This window comes from Miscanthus floridulus, chromosome 1 (genome assembly GCF_019320115.1).
Source record: "Miscanthus floridulus cultivar M001 chromosome 1, ASM1932011v1, whole genome shotgun sequence".
NCBI lineage: Eukaryota > Viridiplantae > Streptophyta > Magnoliopsida > Poales > Poaceae > Miscanthus > Miscanthus floridulus.
In genome coordinates this window covers 139,303,437-139,316,163 of record NC_089580.1, presented here as the reverse complement: position 1 = coordinate 139,316,163, position 12,727 = coordinate 139,303,437, and the positions used below count along the sequence as shown (strand labels likewise).

The 12,727-nt window shown below is 50.4% G+C and overlaps 3 protein-coding genes across 3 annotated transcripts; 1 reads left to right on the top strand and 2 right to left on the bottom strand.

Moving 5' to 3' along the window:
• Positions 1-1,523: 1,523 nt before the first annotated feature.
• Positions 1,524-2,866, top strand: LOC136464218 (protein NEGATIVE GRAVITROPIC RESPONSE OF ROOTS-like). The gene is made up of 5 exons (XM_066463181.1): positions 1,524-1,529; positions 1,664-1,748; positions 1,872-2,437; positions 2,553-2,745; positions 2,847-2,866. The coding sequence occupies exons 1-5, from the start codon at positions 1,524-1,526 to the stop codon at positions 2,864-2,866; spliced, it is 870 nt and encodes a 289-aa protein (XP_066319278.1).
• Positions 2,867-8,615: 5,749 nt separating this feature from the next.
• On the bottom strand, positions 8,616-9,338 carry LOC136464210 (secreted RxLR effector protein 161-like). The gene has a single exon (XM_066463173.1). It carries the CDS (start codon positions 9,336-9,338, stop codon positions 8,616-8,618), a length of 723 nt encoding a protein of 240 aa, XP_066319270.1.
• Positions 9,339-11,468: 2,130 nt separating this feature from the next.
• On the bottom strand, positions 11,469-12,509 carry LOC136464192 (uncharacterized). The gene is made up of 2 exons (XM_066463155.1): positions 11,910-12,509; positions 11,469-11,843 (listed from the first exon to the last, which is right to left on the bottom strand). Exons 1-2 carry the CDS (start codon positions 12,507-12,509, stop codon positions 11,469-11,471), a joined length of 975 nt encoding a protein of 324 aa, XP_066319252.1.
• Positions 12,510-12,727: the final 218 nt, after the last annotated feature.

Sequence of the window (12,727 nt, the reverse complement as noted above, 5' to 3'; positions counted from 1 at the left end):
ACAACTCGGGAAAGGCGCCCATATGGAAGATGGTTTGACTCGTAATCTACTGCCGCACACAGAAAAGTAGTTGTACTCCTCGCAATTTTTTTTAAAGGTTGCACTAACGTCGCCCCATTCACAATTCACTTGTTGGTTTCGATCAATGATATAGTGTTTTTCTCTTACAACGAATCAGTATTAGTCGGATTTATTAGTCTAGAAACTAATCATTGAAGATGTTGAATATGTTTCTGAGCATCTAGGATTTGTTTGGTGAAGTACTTCCACTTCTTACTCTTAGCCCCAGCTCCTTATTCTCTGATGCAGTCCTTCTAGTTGACTTCGGTGTGTGTGTGGGGGGGGGGGGGGGGGGGGGGGGGGGGGGGGGATGGGGAGATTTCATTGGATCAGTTGATTTTTTTTCCATTGAAAAATTTTGAATCCTGTATTTGCATTGATGTGTCAACATGTAAGGTTGGTTTCATAGCAATTGATATAATACAGAAAATGAGAAATTAAATGTGAGAGTCATCTAGTAAAGACATGTGCTATTAAAATATTCCATCCGTTTCAAATTATAAGATATTTTGGCTTTCTTGATATATTGCTATTACTATGCATCTAGAGTGCATATTTAAGTGCACAGCAAAATCTATGAAAAAAACAAAACATCTTGTAATTTAGAATGAAGGGAGTAAGTCCGAGCTAACTAGGGACTATTTTGGGCTTAAGGTAAGGCTCCGGGTTCGGCTTTTGCAGATTAGGCTTCTTTTGTTTAAGGCCAGCGGCACATGAACATGTCTAAAAAGCATGGAATCACAACCCTGGCGCTCTTATGTGATCACAATCAAATACACACTTTGGTCCCAATTTTATATCACCAAAATAAGCCCAAGACAAGAGATGATAGTTGGCAGCACGTGCTTTCTTAAACTCCAAGCAAATCTGTCTATTCCATTTGCCACTAGTAGAATTTAGGGGGGGTGTTTGGATCCTCTAGCTAAACTTTAGCTGGGGTAGTTTGGTCATTAAGGTCTTTTAGCTGGTTTTAGCTAAGTTAAAACAGCTAATAGGATTGTGTATATTTTAGCCTCCAGCTAAAATTTAGCTAGGTTTAGCTATGGGCTGTTTGGATACACCGTAGGTAAAATTAGCCGGCTAAAATTTAGCTTGTGCATCAAACAGGGTCTTAGTGTAAGTACACACCGCTGCAAGTAGGAGCATCCACACTAATTGCCAATTGTATACATGAAGTACGGCTAGCGATGGCATGCTAATCTCCAGCTATTTAAGCTTAATCCTCCCCTAGGCAGGGGACCAAACTAGCTCACTCGCTCGCTCACTCAGAGCTCTCACTATCTAGCTCCCGATTGGCGTGCTGAGAACATACTCAAAAGGGCCTCTCTCTGGGACCAACCAGACAACCCCTGAATCTAAGTCCTATAAACGCCATAGCCCAGTGGCTTCCCGCCCCACTGCATTCTCTGCTCAAGGTGGTTGGAGGTGAATCTAAGCTCACAGATTCTTGGAACCAGACAACAATGGGGGTAAGCAAACTTCACTTGCATTATTATAGGGAAATTCAATAAGAACTGGCTCATGACTCATCACCAATATAATCGTACGAACGAAAATTCTTACAGTTCTGTATTTTTCTTGGTTGTTGCATGGTTGGTTGCAGATCATCAACTGGATGCAGAGCAGATTCCATGGGAAGACGGAGAACAGAATCTTCGATGGCGCAACCGCCACCAGTTCATATAGAGGTAACTTAACTCTCTCATTGCAGTGCACTTGCACTTGCAGCTTGCATTGTGTGATCACTGATCAGCACTGGAGTGGAGTCATTGCCGTGCTAAACGTGCGTGCATTTCCTGAACTTGAGCCAGGCGCTGGAGCCCAAGAGAGACAACAGACGATCATTCAGGAATCAGAGAAGCGTCTCGACGCTGAGCCATGGCCTCAGGCTGGCCTCCTCTCCATCGGCACGCTCGGCAACGAGGAGCCTCCACTGGCGGCAGCGCAGGAGCAGGAGCAGGACCTGCCGGAGTTCACCGTGGAGGAGGTGAAGAAGCTCCAGGACGCGCTGGCCATGCTCCTGCGGCGCGCCAAGTCCAAGTCGAGCTCCCGTGGCTCCGGGGCCGGGGCCGGCGAGGACAGACCGCCGCTGGACAGGTTCCTCAACTGCCCGTCCTGCCTGGAGGTGGACAGGAGGGTCCAGACGACGACGAAGCACGGCGAGTGCGACGGCCACGAAGGAGAAGGAGACCTGTCGCCGGACACCAAGATCATACTGACCAGGGCCAGGGACCTGCTCGACAGCGGCAGCGGCGGCGGCAGCATCAAGCAGAGGTCGTTCAAGTTCCTGCTCAAGAAGGTGTTCGCCTGCAATGGCGGCTTCTCGACGGCGCCGCCTCGGGGCTTGAAGGACCCAGTAGAGTCAAGAATGGAGAAGGTATGCATACGTGTGCGAATGATCGGCAGACACAACACAACGAAGCTAGCTTCTTCATGCAACCATGTCTAGCTAGTGTCTCTAATCAATGCCCTCTGGTGGACTATCTTTGCAGTTCTTCCGAACGGTGATTGGGAAGAAGATGAATGCCAGGTCGGGCAACGGATCGGCGACGTCGAGGAAATATTTCTTGGAAGATGGGACCAAAGGGAAGAGGCGAGGTGGTCGCCGTCGTGGTTGCCGAGAGGACGAGGAGGAGGAGGAGGAGAGGGAAGAGAGCTGCAGGTGGGACAGAACAGATTCTGAATGTAAGTTCATTATTGCTGCTACTCATCCATCACGGGCAATTGATGTCACAATTCTGTGTCTGAAGATGAAACTCTCTTTCTCTCTCTTTTCTCTTGTGCAGTCATTGTTTTGGAGATATGAAGGTGAGAACATCATGGTGAATTAGTGATGGGACGACTGGAATCAAGAAAATGTCAATGGTCAAAGCTAATCGGGGGTCCTTGGTAGGGTCACGGTGGACAAACCAAAAGGCCCGCCCCTGCAAGCCAAGATACTGAGTTGCTTGGATTCTGGAAATTCTCCAATCTTTACTTTTTTTTGGATGATGAGTCAAGAATCTCAATTTCCCCCTAATGTGGGCTTGTAAATTCATTTTGCGCCACATATAGTGGGTCTAGATAAATTTCAGTTACAGTTTTTAATTAAAAATGGGCTTTGCTGCCGTACAACCAAATGACTGTGAGCCGTTCATTTATTTCGATCGGACGGTCACAATCAACTAGGAGGTAATATATGAAATATATATATATTTAATTTTAATTTTGAAAAGTATGATAAATCAGGAAAAGTTTTAGAGATAAAGATCATTTTAGATCTAATTGATGCATACATGATCCATTAGATCTTTTTATTTTTTGCAACCTTAGAAATAGCATAATTCAATTAACATAAACTACATATTTTTTATTCACGTAACTCGTACTACACGTATGTTCTCAAAGAGACGTGAAATTGATGTGTGTATGTGCCCAACGTGCACGAAAATTTACGTGCATACATGAAACTTCAATATACGTGACAGGTAAAGGCCCTCTCATGCTATGAATAATATACACACTCGATTTGTAACGTGTCAACATATAACATGTTTTAGATCGCTAAAGTTCACGTCTCAATTAATGTGTTAACTATTGATATTTTTTATATACGTAACGTAACTTTTAATTACTGAATAAATCGTGATACCTGTTGTATACATGTTGATATTTTTTATATATGTCATATACTGAAAGGAAGGCTCCGCAATCAACAAGGAAGGGCCGCGCGGGCGGCCGCCGCTTCTGTCTGTCCCGTGCATGAGGGGATTTGAAGATATTTTCTTTTTTTTTCCTTTTCTTAGGTTAATTAATTGATTTAAAAAATCTAAAAATCAACGGCTCAGATTTATTTGAGATATTACCTCTTTGGAGGTAAAGGATGTACCTTAGCATTGCCCAATAAAAATAGCTTACATACGGGTTCGCTTGTTAATTCACTTTCATCCCTATGCCTCAGGATGTAATATATTCTCTCAAGTCATTTTCTAGATTACGTGTATTAAAACCACGATCTTTAATTTAATTAATTATCACATGTGCATTGAGATTTAACATGTATAATATAGAGGTAAAATGAACTAGAGTGTGCTACTGATGGCCATGAGGCCCAAGACCCATGGACACGGTGAATTGACAGGCGTTTTTTGGTCCAGCCCAGGCACGAGTGTGGTGCCCGTGCCATCCCGGCTTGACGGGTGTGCCTAGACCGGTACTCCGGCATGAGTTGCTAGCCTGGTCGGGGCCAATTACTAATTGGTCCGATATAGTCCGTTAACTTATAGCATATAATCGCCGACACTCTAAACCCTAGTTCCCGCATCACCTCCTATCCTCCCACGTGCCTCCTCCTCCACCATTACCTCCCTTGGCCTCTGCTGCTCCTATAGACTGCATCGCCTTCTTCTTCGAGTAGACGAGCACCCACCATGAGCTTCTTGTCTTAGCCACCTTCCGTTCTTCCTCTCTTTCCTCCCTTGATCCTCTCAGCGGCCTAGCCAACGCGATAGATGCGGCGGAGATGCAACTTGAGCTCAACTGGCTCACCAGGCCTTTAGGACACTCGGGACAAAGATGATGTGGGGGTCATGCCAACCTATGGACAGGTGTGACACGACACAATTTGCTTATGGGATACGCAAGTACATGACGGCATGCCCCGCTCCATTGCGCCCGCGCTAGAGAGAAAGAAGAAGGTGCCTAGGGTTCCGGCGAGGAGGGTGAGGGTCAGAGACAACGAGCTTGCCGACTCTCACTCTCTTCTTTCCCATCTCCGGCAGGCTTAGAAGGGGGGTTCAGGTGGAGGCAGACCAGCCATGCGATGGGGACGACGGGAGGGCGGTGGAGGCCGCCAAGCCAAGTCGGGGTGGGGGTGCCCATGGCCATGGCGGAGCTCCCGCAAGAGGGGGAAGGAGAATAAGGAGGTCACAGCGAGCAGTAGGGTCTCACCGGAGTTCTACGGTCATGGAGCTCCGGCGAGACCCTACCGCGGCGGGGTAGTGGGCAGCAGTGGGGCAAGGACAAGGAAGAGGGCGGGGTTGAGGGGTGAGGGCGGGATGTGGGCGGCGCAGTGAGGCAGCGGGAGCCGCCGGCCACGGGTCGTGGAAGCCGGGGGGGGGGGGGGCGGCATGGGGAGGGTGAGGACAACGCCGGAGGAGAGGAAGAAGAGGGAGCGAGCTTTGCGCGAAGGAAGGAGACAGGTCGCGAAGAGCGACCCGTCGCGTGTTAACTGTGTCCTTTGCTTATCGGGGCATGTCAGCGTGTCCTTTATTAGGCCGTGCCTCAATGGGCCTGGGCGGAGTCGAGCCGTGCAGTCCATTCAGCCATCTATATAGTAGTGTGCTTCACCGAACGTGCATGGATCAACCTGCGTGCACGCATGGATTTCGTCCTCCTCGCAAACAGCTGTACAACAGCATCGATACTAGAGCAATTGCTATTGCCAAAAGAGAAAATCCAAAAAGTAATTCCAACCTGCTTTAGCACTGGGATCGGAAGCAGTGCCCGCGGCACTTCAGGTTTCAGGTTAGCAAAAATGAGGGCAAACAAGTGCATCCCAAGCAACGGTTTATATACTTTATGGAATAAAAAATGTTTAAACTCTCACACATCGTGGCTACATCTGAACCAAACAGAGCTTGTATATAATAACCTAAGCTTTAGTCAACGAAAACTCTAAAAGATCTTATCTTAGTCTATGATCAAGAGGCTGCCGTGAGACCACATTGTACCATTAACTCAGTCACTTACATTCGTATTATACTTTCTACTTGTCTACGGGTGATTTACTCCTCTAAACTTTAGAGCTCTAAACCTGAGAGGTAAAGCTCCAAACAAATATTATAAACTTTAGCCCACCTCAGACATGGTCTAAGAAACAGAACGGTTCCTCATGGTTGTGAAGATTTATTAAGATAAGTTTGTTTAAAAACCTGCTGTATAAAACTGTAAGTCTGTAATTGCTTATTACAAACCATTTGTGCTGCAGAGGCTGGAACTTTTTCTTTTTCAACAATTTGTGCTATTGAGCAACCATTATAGGAACTATCAATCAAACTTAATTATACATGGGTTGTACATTTCTTATACACCAACCTAGTGCCAAATTATCACCAAAAAATAAAATAAAGCTTTCCAAACTAAGTTCCCAAGTTATAATCACTAATGTGCCGAAGGATTCCAAAACATACAAGACAGTGTGAAATATATGAAAAAAAAAAACTAAAAAAAAGTGGCAACAAAGTTATAACTCCAGCAGCGTTCCACAAAACAAAACCCAAACAAATCATCTTTCTGGCAACAAATGCAGTCATTTTTACAGCAAACAAGTCCAAAGGCAGAACATAACACATAATTGCTGATATCATGAGCGTTGCAGATAGTAATGAAAACTAGAACAAGGAACTCCACTCAACTTTGGTTCCCTGATGATCCAGTTTTCAGCAACAAAAGAAGCTCGTCAGTATTCCAGCGAAAGTCCAAAGCTTAGATAGAATATGAATATCAGCGGTGGTTCTTATCCTAACGGGTTGACCCGCTCGCGAAAAAAAAGAATATCAGCGGTGGTTCTTGTCGTATTCACAAAGTAGAGCAAAGGATATGTAAGGGGTGTTTAGATCCCTTCTGGTTTGGAAAATAGACACGGTAACATTTTTGTTTTTATTTAGCAAAAATTATCCAATTATGGACTATTTAGACTTAAAAGATTCGTCTCGCCAATTACGGACAAACTGTGCAATTAGTTATTCTTTTTACCTATATTTAATGCTCCATGCATGTGCCGCAAAATTCGATGTGACGAGGAATCTTGGGAAACTTTGGATTTTGGGTGGGATCTAAACAGGGGACTTTGCAGATGCTCTTGTATTATTTGAGATGAGATCAGTAACAAAGAAACTAAGGCAGCATAAATATAGAACTGAATAAGAGATTGGCTATTGGCACACAGTCGGAGCGGACCGTTGCCCACCCCACCCACCTCCGCGACCCCGCGCCGCCCCTACGGCGGCCGGGATCTCTGCGCCCAAATTCGTAGCCGTCGGCCACCCCTCTCCCCTCCCCCGCCGCTCGCCGGTGACCACACTCGTACCACCCTCGCCACACCTCCGTCCCCCCCCCCCCCCCCCCCCCCCCGCGCGGCGGACGCTGCGCATGGATGACCCTCCGGCGAGCCAGGACCTGTGCCCCCGCAACAGGTCGATCATCGTCGGTTTGCTCGCGCTCTCCACGGACCCGTCGCCGCCCTGGGACCCTCCCCGCGACGCCCCGAGCGGCACCAGAAGGGTACGTTTCTTCTTGGCTCCCCCCGCGCACTCCACCAGCCATTGCCCCTCCTCCCACCCACCGCCTACCAAATCTTGCCTCAAGTCCTCCTCGGTGGCCAAGGCTAGCCCGACGCTGTGGGAGGCGGGACACGCTCAATTTCCCCCCAGCTACTAGCAGTGATGCTGCTCCCTCCAGAGACACCGCCAGTGAGCTAGCATGGAGTCAATGGCTCCATCAGCAAGAGAAGCAGCTTCGATTTGTCTACATCGCCGTCTGCTGCAGATGAAGAAGGTTGGTCGACGGTGTTGCCAAGCCACTGGTGGCGTCGCCCGAAATTCAAGACACCAACGCCTTCAAGTCGTCCAACAACCATTGCTCCATGGAGCCGCTCGGCCTCTATCCCTGCAAGCTTGAGAGGTAAATGCGTCCGTTGCCTAGCTGGAGGGCATTTCACAGCGACCTGTAGGGAGCCAGTTCGGTGCTTGCGCTGTGGTCGCCTCGGCCATGGAGCTCGGGACTATAGAAGGAAAGGATCTACACTCCGCACTACAACTTCTACCCCCCCCCCCCAGCGGTGGTGGGGCTTGGGGACCCGGCGTCACGCCCTGCAGAGACGTCAACGGTCACAACTTCGACAAGCGCCATGGAAGAAAAGCTCGCACGCCTGTCTTCGTGTGCCATGGTGGCGTGCCTCTACCGGGATAGTGGCGACATCGAGCCGGATTGTCAGTCCTGACCACGGCGATGTACGGCGGCGGCGAGGACGAGAGCTCTGTGAAGAACTCAACACAACACACACACACACGATCACTTGGACTCAGAGTTTATGGTGCTGCGCACAACCTGCAGCTTTTCTATTTTTCTTCTTCACCTTTTATTGGAAGGAAATACAACAGAGATCAGGATCGTGCCGCTGCTCCTTGCGGCTTTGTTGCGTTTCCATCCCCACGCCCGCAAGTGCGCTCACGTCCGTATCCCAGGCATCGTGGAGGAGCTATTCTCGGCCCATGGCCTCCTATGCGCACGGCTGCCACAACCTGGAGCTCATGCGCTGCTAACTGAACTAACTGAATGACAAAGCAACTAACTGAACTAAGTGAATCCTATGAACAAGAGTTACTAACAAATCTCCTCCTAAGTCTTGTTCATGGTTTGTACATCAATGACGCCAATTTTGGAGCGCAGTTCACAGAACCTTTCTCGCCCCAACGCCTTCGTTAGAATGTCTACAAGCTCTTCAACTATCCCAACGGACTCAAGCTTCACCCTGTTCTCCTCGACACATTCCCGTATATAATGGTACCTCACATCTAATGCTTACTATGGTCATGGAAAACTAGGTTCTTACTCAGCTGAATTGCAGACTCGCTGTCGATCTTCAGTGTGATGGACCTGCTCTTCTCACCTTTGAACTCAGCAAGAAGTCGAGCCAACCAAACACCCTGGCAGGCTGCAGTAGTGGCTGCGATGTATTCTACTTCGCAGGAAGATAAGGCCACCACTTTTTGCTTCTGGGACTGCCATGTGATGATGCTGGAGCCGAGGAAGAAGAGAACTCCTGTGGTGCTCTTCCTTGTATCAACATCACCGGCCAGATCACTGTCGCTGTAGCCAGTGAGCTGTGCCTCCTTCCCCCTATGGTAATGACAGCTGAAGTGCAAGGTTCCAGCAATGTACCTTAGCACCCTCTTCACGACCGCCATGTGTTCTGTAGTCGGGTTCTCCATGAACCAACTGATGTACCCCACCGAGTACGCCAGATCTGGTCTTGAGTTTACCAGGTAACGGAGGGAACCCACAATGCTCCTGTACTTTGTGGCATCAACAACAGGAGCAGAGCTGGACTTACTGAGCTTAAGTCTGGACTCCATGGGGGTATGACTTGGATTGCATCCAGTCAAGCTGGTGCCTTCTAGAATCTTTGCAGCATAGGCGCTTTGACAGACTATGATGCCACTCCCCATCTGCGTCACCTCCAGCCCGAGGTAGTAGCGTAGAAGCCCGAGGTCGCTCATCTTGAATGTCGCCTTCATTTCTTCCTTGAAGGTGCTTATGTCTCATGGATCCCCTCCGATAATAACTAGATCGTCCACATAGATGCCCACGATGAGGCGGCGTGCGCCCACACCACGGAGGTAGACAGCATGCTCCGACATGCTCCGTCGAAACCCAAGCTTCATCAGGGACTCATCGAGCTTGGAGTACCATGCTTGTGGGGCTTGATGGAGTCCGTAGAGGGCCTTGATCAGGTGGAGCACCTTCATTTCTTGGCCCTTTAGCATGAACCCCGACGGCTGCTCGACGTAGACATCCTTTAGGAGCTCACCATTTAGAAAAGCAGACTTGACGTCCATATGGTGGACAGCCCACCCTTCGCTTGCAGTGAGCGACAGCAGCAACCTCACAGACTCCAGGCGTGCCACCAGGGCGAATACTTCATCGAAGTCGATGCCCTGGCACTGGACGTACCCCTTGGTGACGAGACAGGCTTTGAACTTGGTGACAAGCCTAGCTTCATCCCGCTTCGTCTTGTAGACCCACTTGAGGCCAATTGGACGAACCCCTGGTGGTGGGTCAACGAGCCTCCAAGTGTCGTTCGCCTCAATAGAGGTGAACTCGTCGAGCATGGCGTGGCACCAGTTCTCATGTTCTAGCACCTCCTTGAACGATGCCAGCTCGGCCTCGCTTGCCAATAGTAGCTGCTCCTCCATCTGCCGTGCGGCAAAACCCGGCGGCGTGGCTGGCCCGAGCACATTGTCGATGTCGTGGTACCGAAGTGGGGCGTTGTTGTCGTGGTCCGCATCTAGCAGCTGCGACGCGCCGGCACCTGGCGGCGACACGAACTCCATAGAATCCGCGTCCTACAATGGGGGTGTTCCCGTCGTCGTGCTCCCAGTACCTTGCACTGGTGAGGCGTGGGCTGACAATGCTCCAGGCGTCATGCTCCCTGTGCCATGAGCCGGTGAAGCGTGGACTGATGATGCCGACGAGGCCGAAGGTGTAGCAGCAGCTCTGGCTAATGAAGTCATGCTCGATGTTGTTGTCATGGTGGTCGATCTAGGCAGTGGCAGGTGTTCAATGACAAAGTCGTCCACCTCACTACGCTGGCCCTAGGTCCAGAGCCACTACGCCGCCTCCTCGAACACCAGGCCACGGCTGACATGCACGCCCCGAGTCACCGGGTCATACACCTGATATGCCTTAGAGCTAGGTTCATAGCCGACAAAGATGGTGCGCCTGCTCCTGTCGTCAAGCTTCTTCAAGTTTGGCGTTGTTACCTTCATGTGTGCGATGCAGCCGAACGTGCATAGGTGTTGAACGCCAGGGACACTGCTGGTCCAGAGCTCATAGGGGGTCTTGCCACCCACGCTCTTGGACGAGGATCGATTGAGCAGATAGACGGCCGTGGTGAGCGCCTCGCCCTAGAATTTGCCTAGGAGCCCCTTTGCCTTCAGCATGCTCCGGGCGGTCCTGACCACGGACTGGTTGCGGCGCTTGACGACGCCATTTTGTTGAGGGGAGTATGGCACCATCAACTCATGACAAAGTCCTAGATCGATGCAATACTGCTCGAAGTCTTTCGCCAGGAATTCTCCTCCTCTGTCTGTGCGGAGTGCACGAACCAGCTTGCCCGACTTGCGTTCCATGGCTGCCTGGATGTGCTTGAACGCCGCGGGTGTAGCATTCTTGCAGGGAAGCAAAGACAGCCACATGTACCGGGAGCAGTCATCGACGAGTAGGAGAAAGTATCGATTTCCACTCGGTGTCGGCGGTGTGATAGGTCCATAGAGGTCGCCGTGGAGCAGCTGCAACACCTTCGATGAGCGCCCAAGGGCGCGCTGTGGGAACAGGGACCGCTGGTGCTTGCTGGCTAGGTAGGCTTCGCACACCTGCTCCACCTGGGTGTGCAGGGGTAGGCCACAGACAAGGCCATCCCTACCCATCTTGCGTAGCGCGGTGAAGTGGAGGTGGCCGAAGCGGGCGTGCCACACCCAGGCTTCCTTGTTGCCTTGCGCCGCCAGGTAGACCGGCCATGCGATGTCGACATCGAGCATATAGAGCCAGCCTGGGTTGTGGTGAATCTTGGCAAGGAGACGCCGCTCCTCGTCACGAACCCGCATCACGCTATCTTCTACCAGCACTTGGTACCCGATCTCATCGAGCTAGCCGATGGAGATGATGTTGGTGGTGAGGCGGGGCAGGTAGTAGACGTTGGCGATGGCGCGGTGCTCGCCATTCTTATAGGACAGCAGGATGGTGCCGATCCCCTCGATGCGGGCGATGGAGCCATCCTCAAACCAAACAGAGCCGGTGACGTCGGAGTCAAGGCTGGAGAATGTCGCCCACATCTCGGACATGTGGTTCGACGTGCCCATGTCCAAGACCCATCGCTTCAGGTCCCGGTCGTCGGATTCGTCGAAGGCAGCGAACACTTTGCTCTTGGTGAAGTGGAGCTGGCTGTCGTGGCGGATCGACAGCAGGGTCGCCGCACTCGTCTCCGGCGTCAATGGCTCAATTTGGGGATAAATCCCGTCCTCCTGCTCATAGCCAACTGCTAGGAGTAGAGTGGGCTCATCATCCTAGGCCACATGGGCCTGCTCTACCTTCTTGCTTCGACAATCCTTGGCCCAATGGCCTTTCTTCCTATAGGCCTTGCACACGTCGTCGGGGATGGTTTGGCCTGAGTTCGAGTCGGTCCATGAGTCGCTACGGCTGCTGGTGCCACGACCGCGACCTCTTCCCTGACATTTGCCGCGGCTGCTGAAGCTCGATCCATCGTGGCCGTTGTCCTTGTCCTGCTTCTTGTAGTACTCAAGCCACTGCTCCTCCATGAGCAGTAGTTTACCAGCGACGTCCTGGGCCAGCGACGGTTCATTGTCGGTCGCTGCCTTGAGCCGCCCAGTGACCTCCTCAACTGAGATTGTGTCGATGTCGAGGAGGGTCTCGATGGAAATTAGGAGTTGCTTGTACCTTGGTCGAGCGACGCGGAGGTACTTGGCCACCACCTTTGGCTCTGGCTCTAGGTCGTCGAGGATCACCAGCCTCTGCATGATGTTGGAGAGGCACAGGGCAAAGTCCTTGATGGACTCCCCATTGCGGAACATGATCTGCTCGTACTCAGCACGGAGTGTGGTAGAACCTCCTAAATTATAGGGCCCACATGTATCTATCATTGTCCATTGACTTCTAATGACTATACACATGTTCCCGGTAACTTAAGAAGCCTGTCGGGTGTCCTTAGGAACCCCGAATCATCCACAATTTTTCTAAGCATGATCCATTACAGAGTCATTGCAGTATTACAACAGTTTATTCATTAATTTACATCAGAGCAAAATAGCGGAAGTCTTACAATAACTTAGTTACAAAACAGTTGTTTCAAACCTTACAAACTAAGTACGATTATTATTACAAACCATAG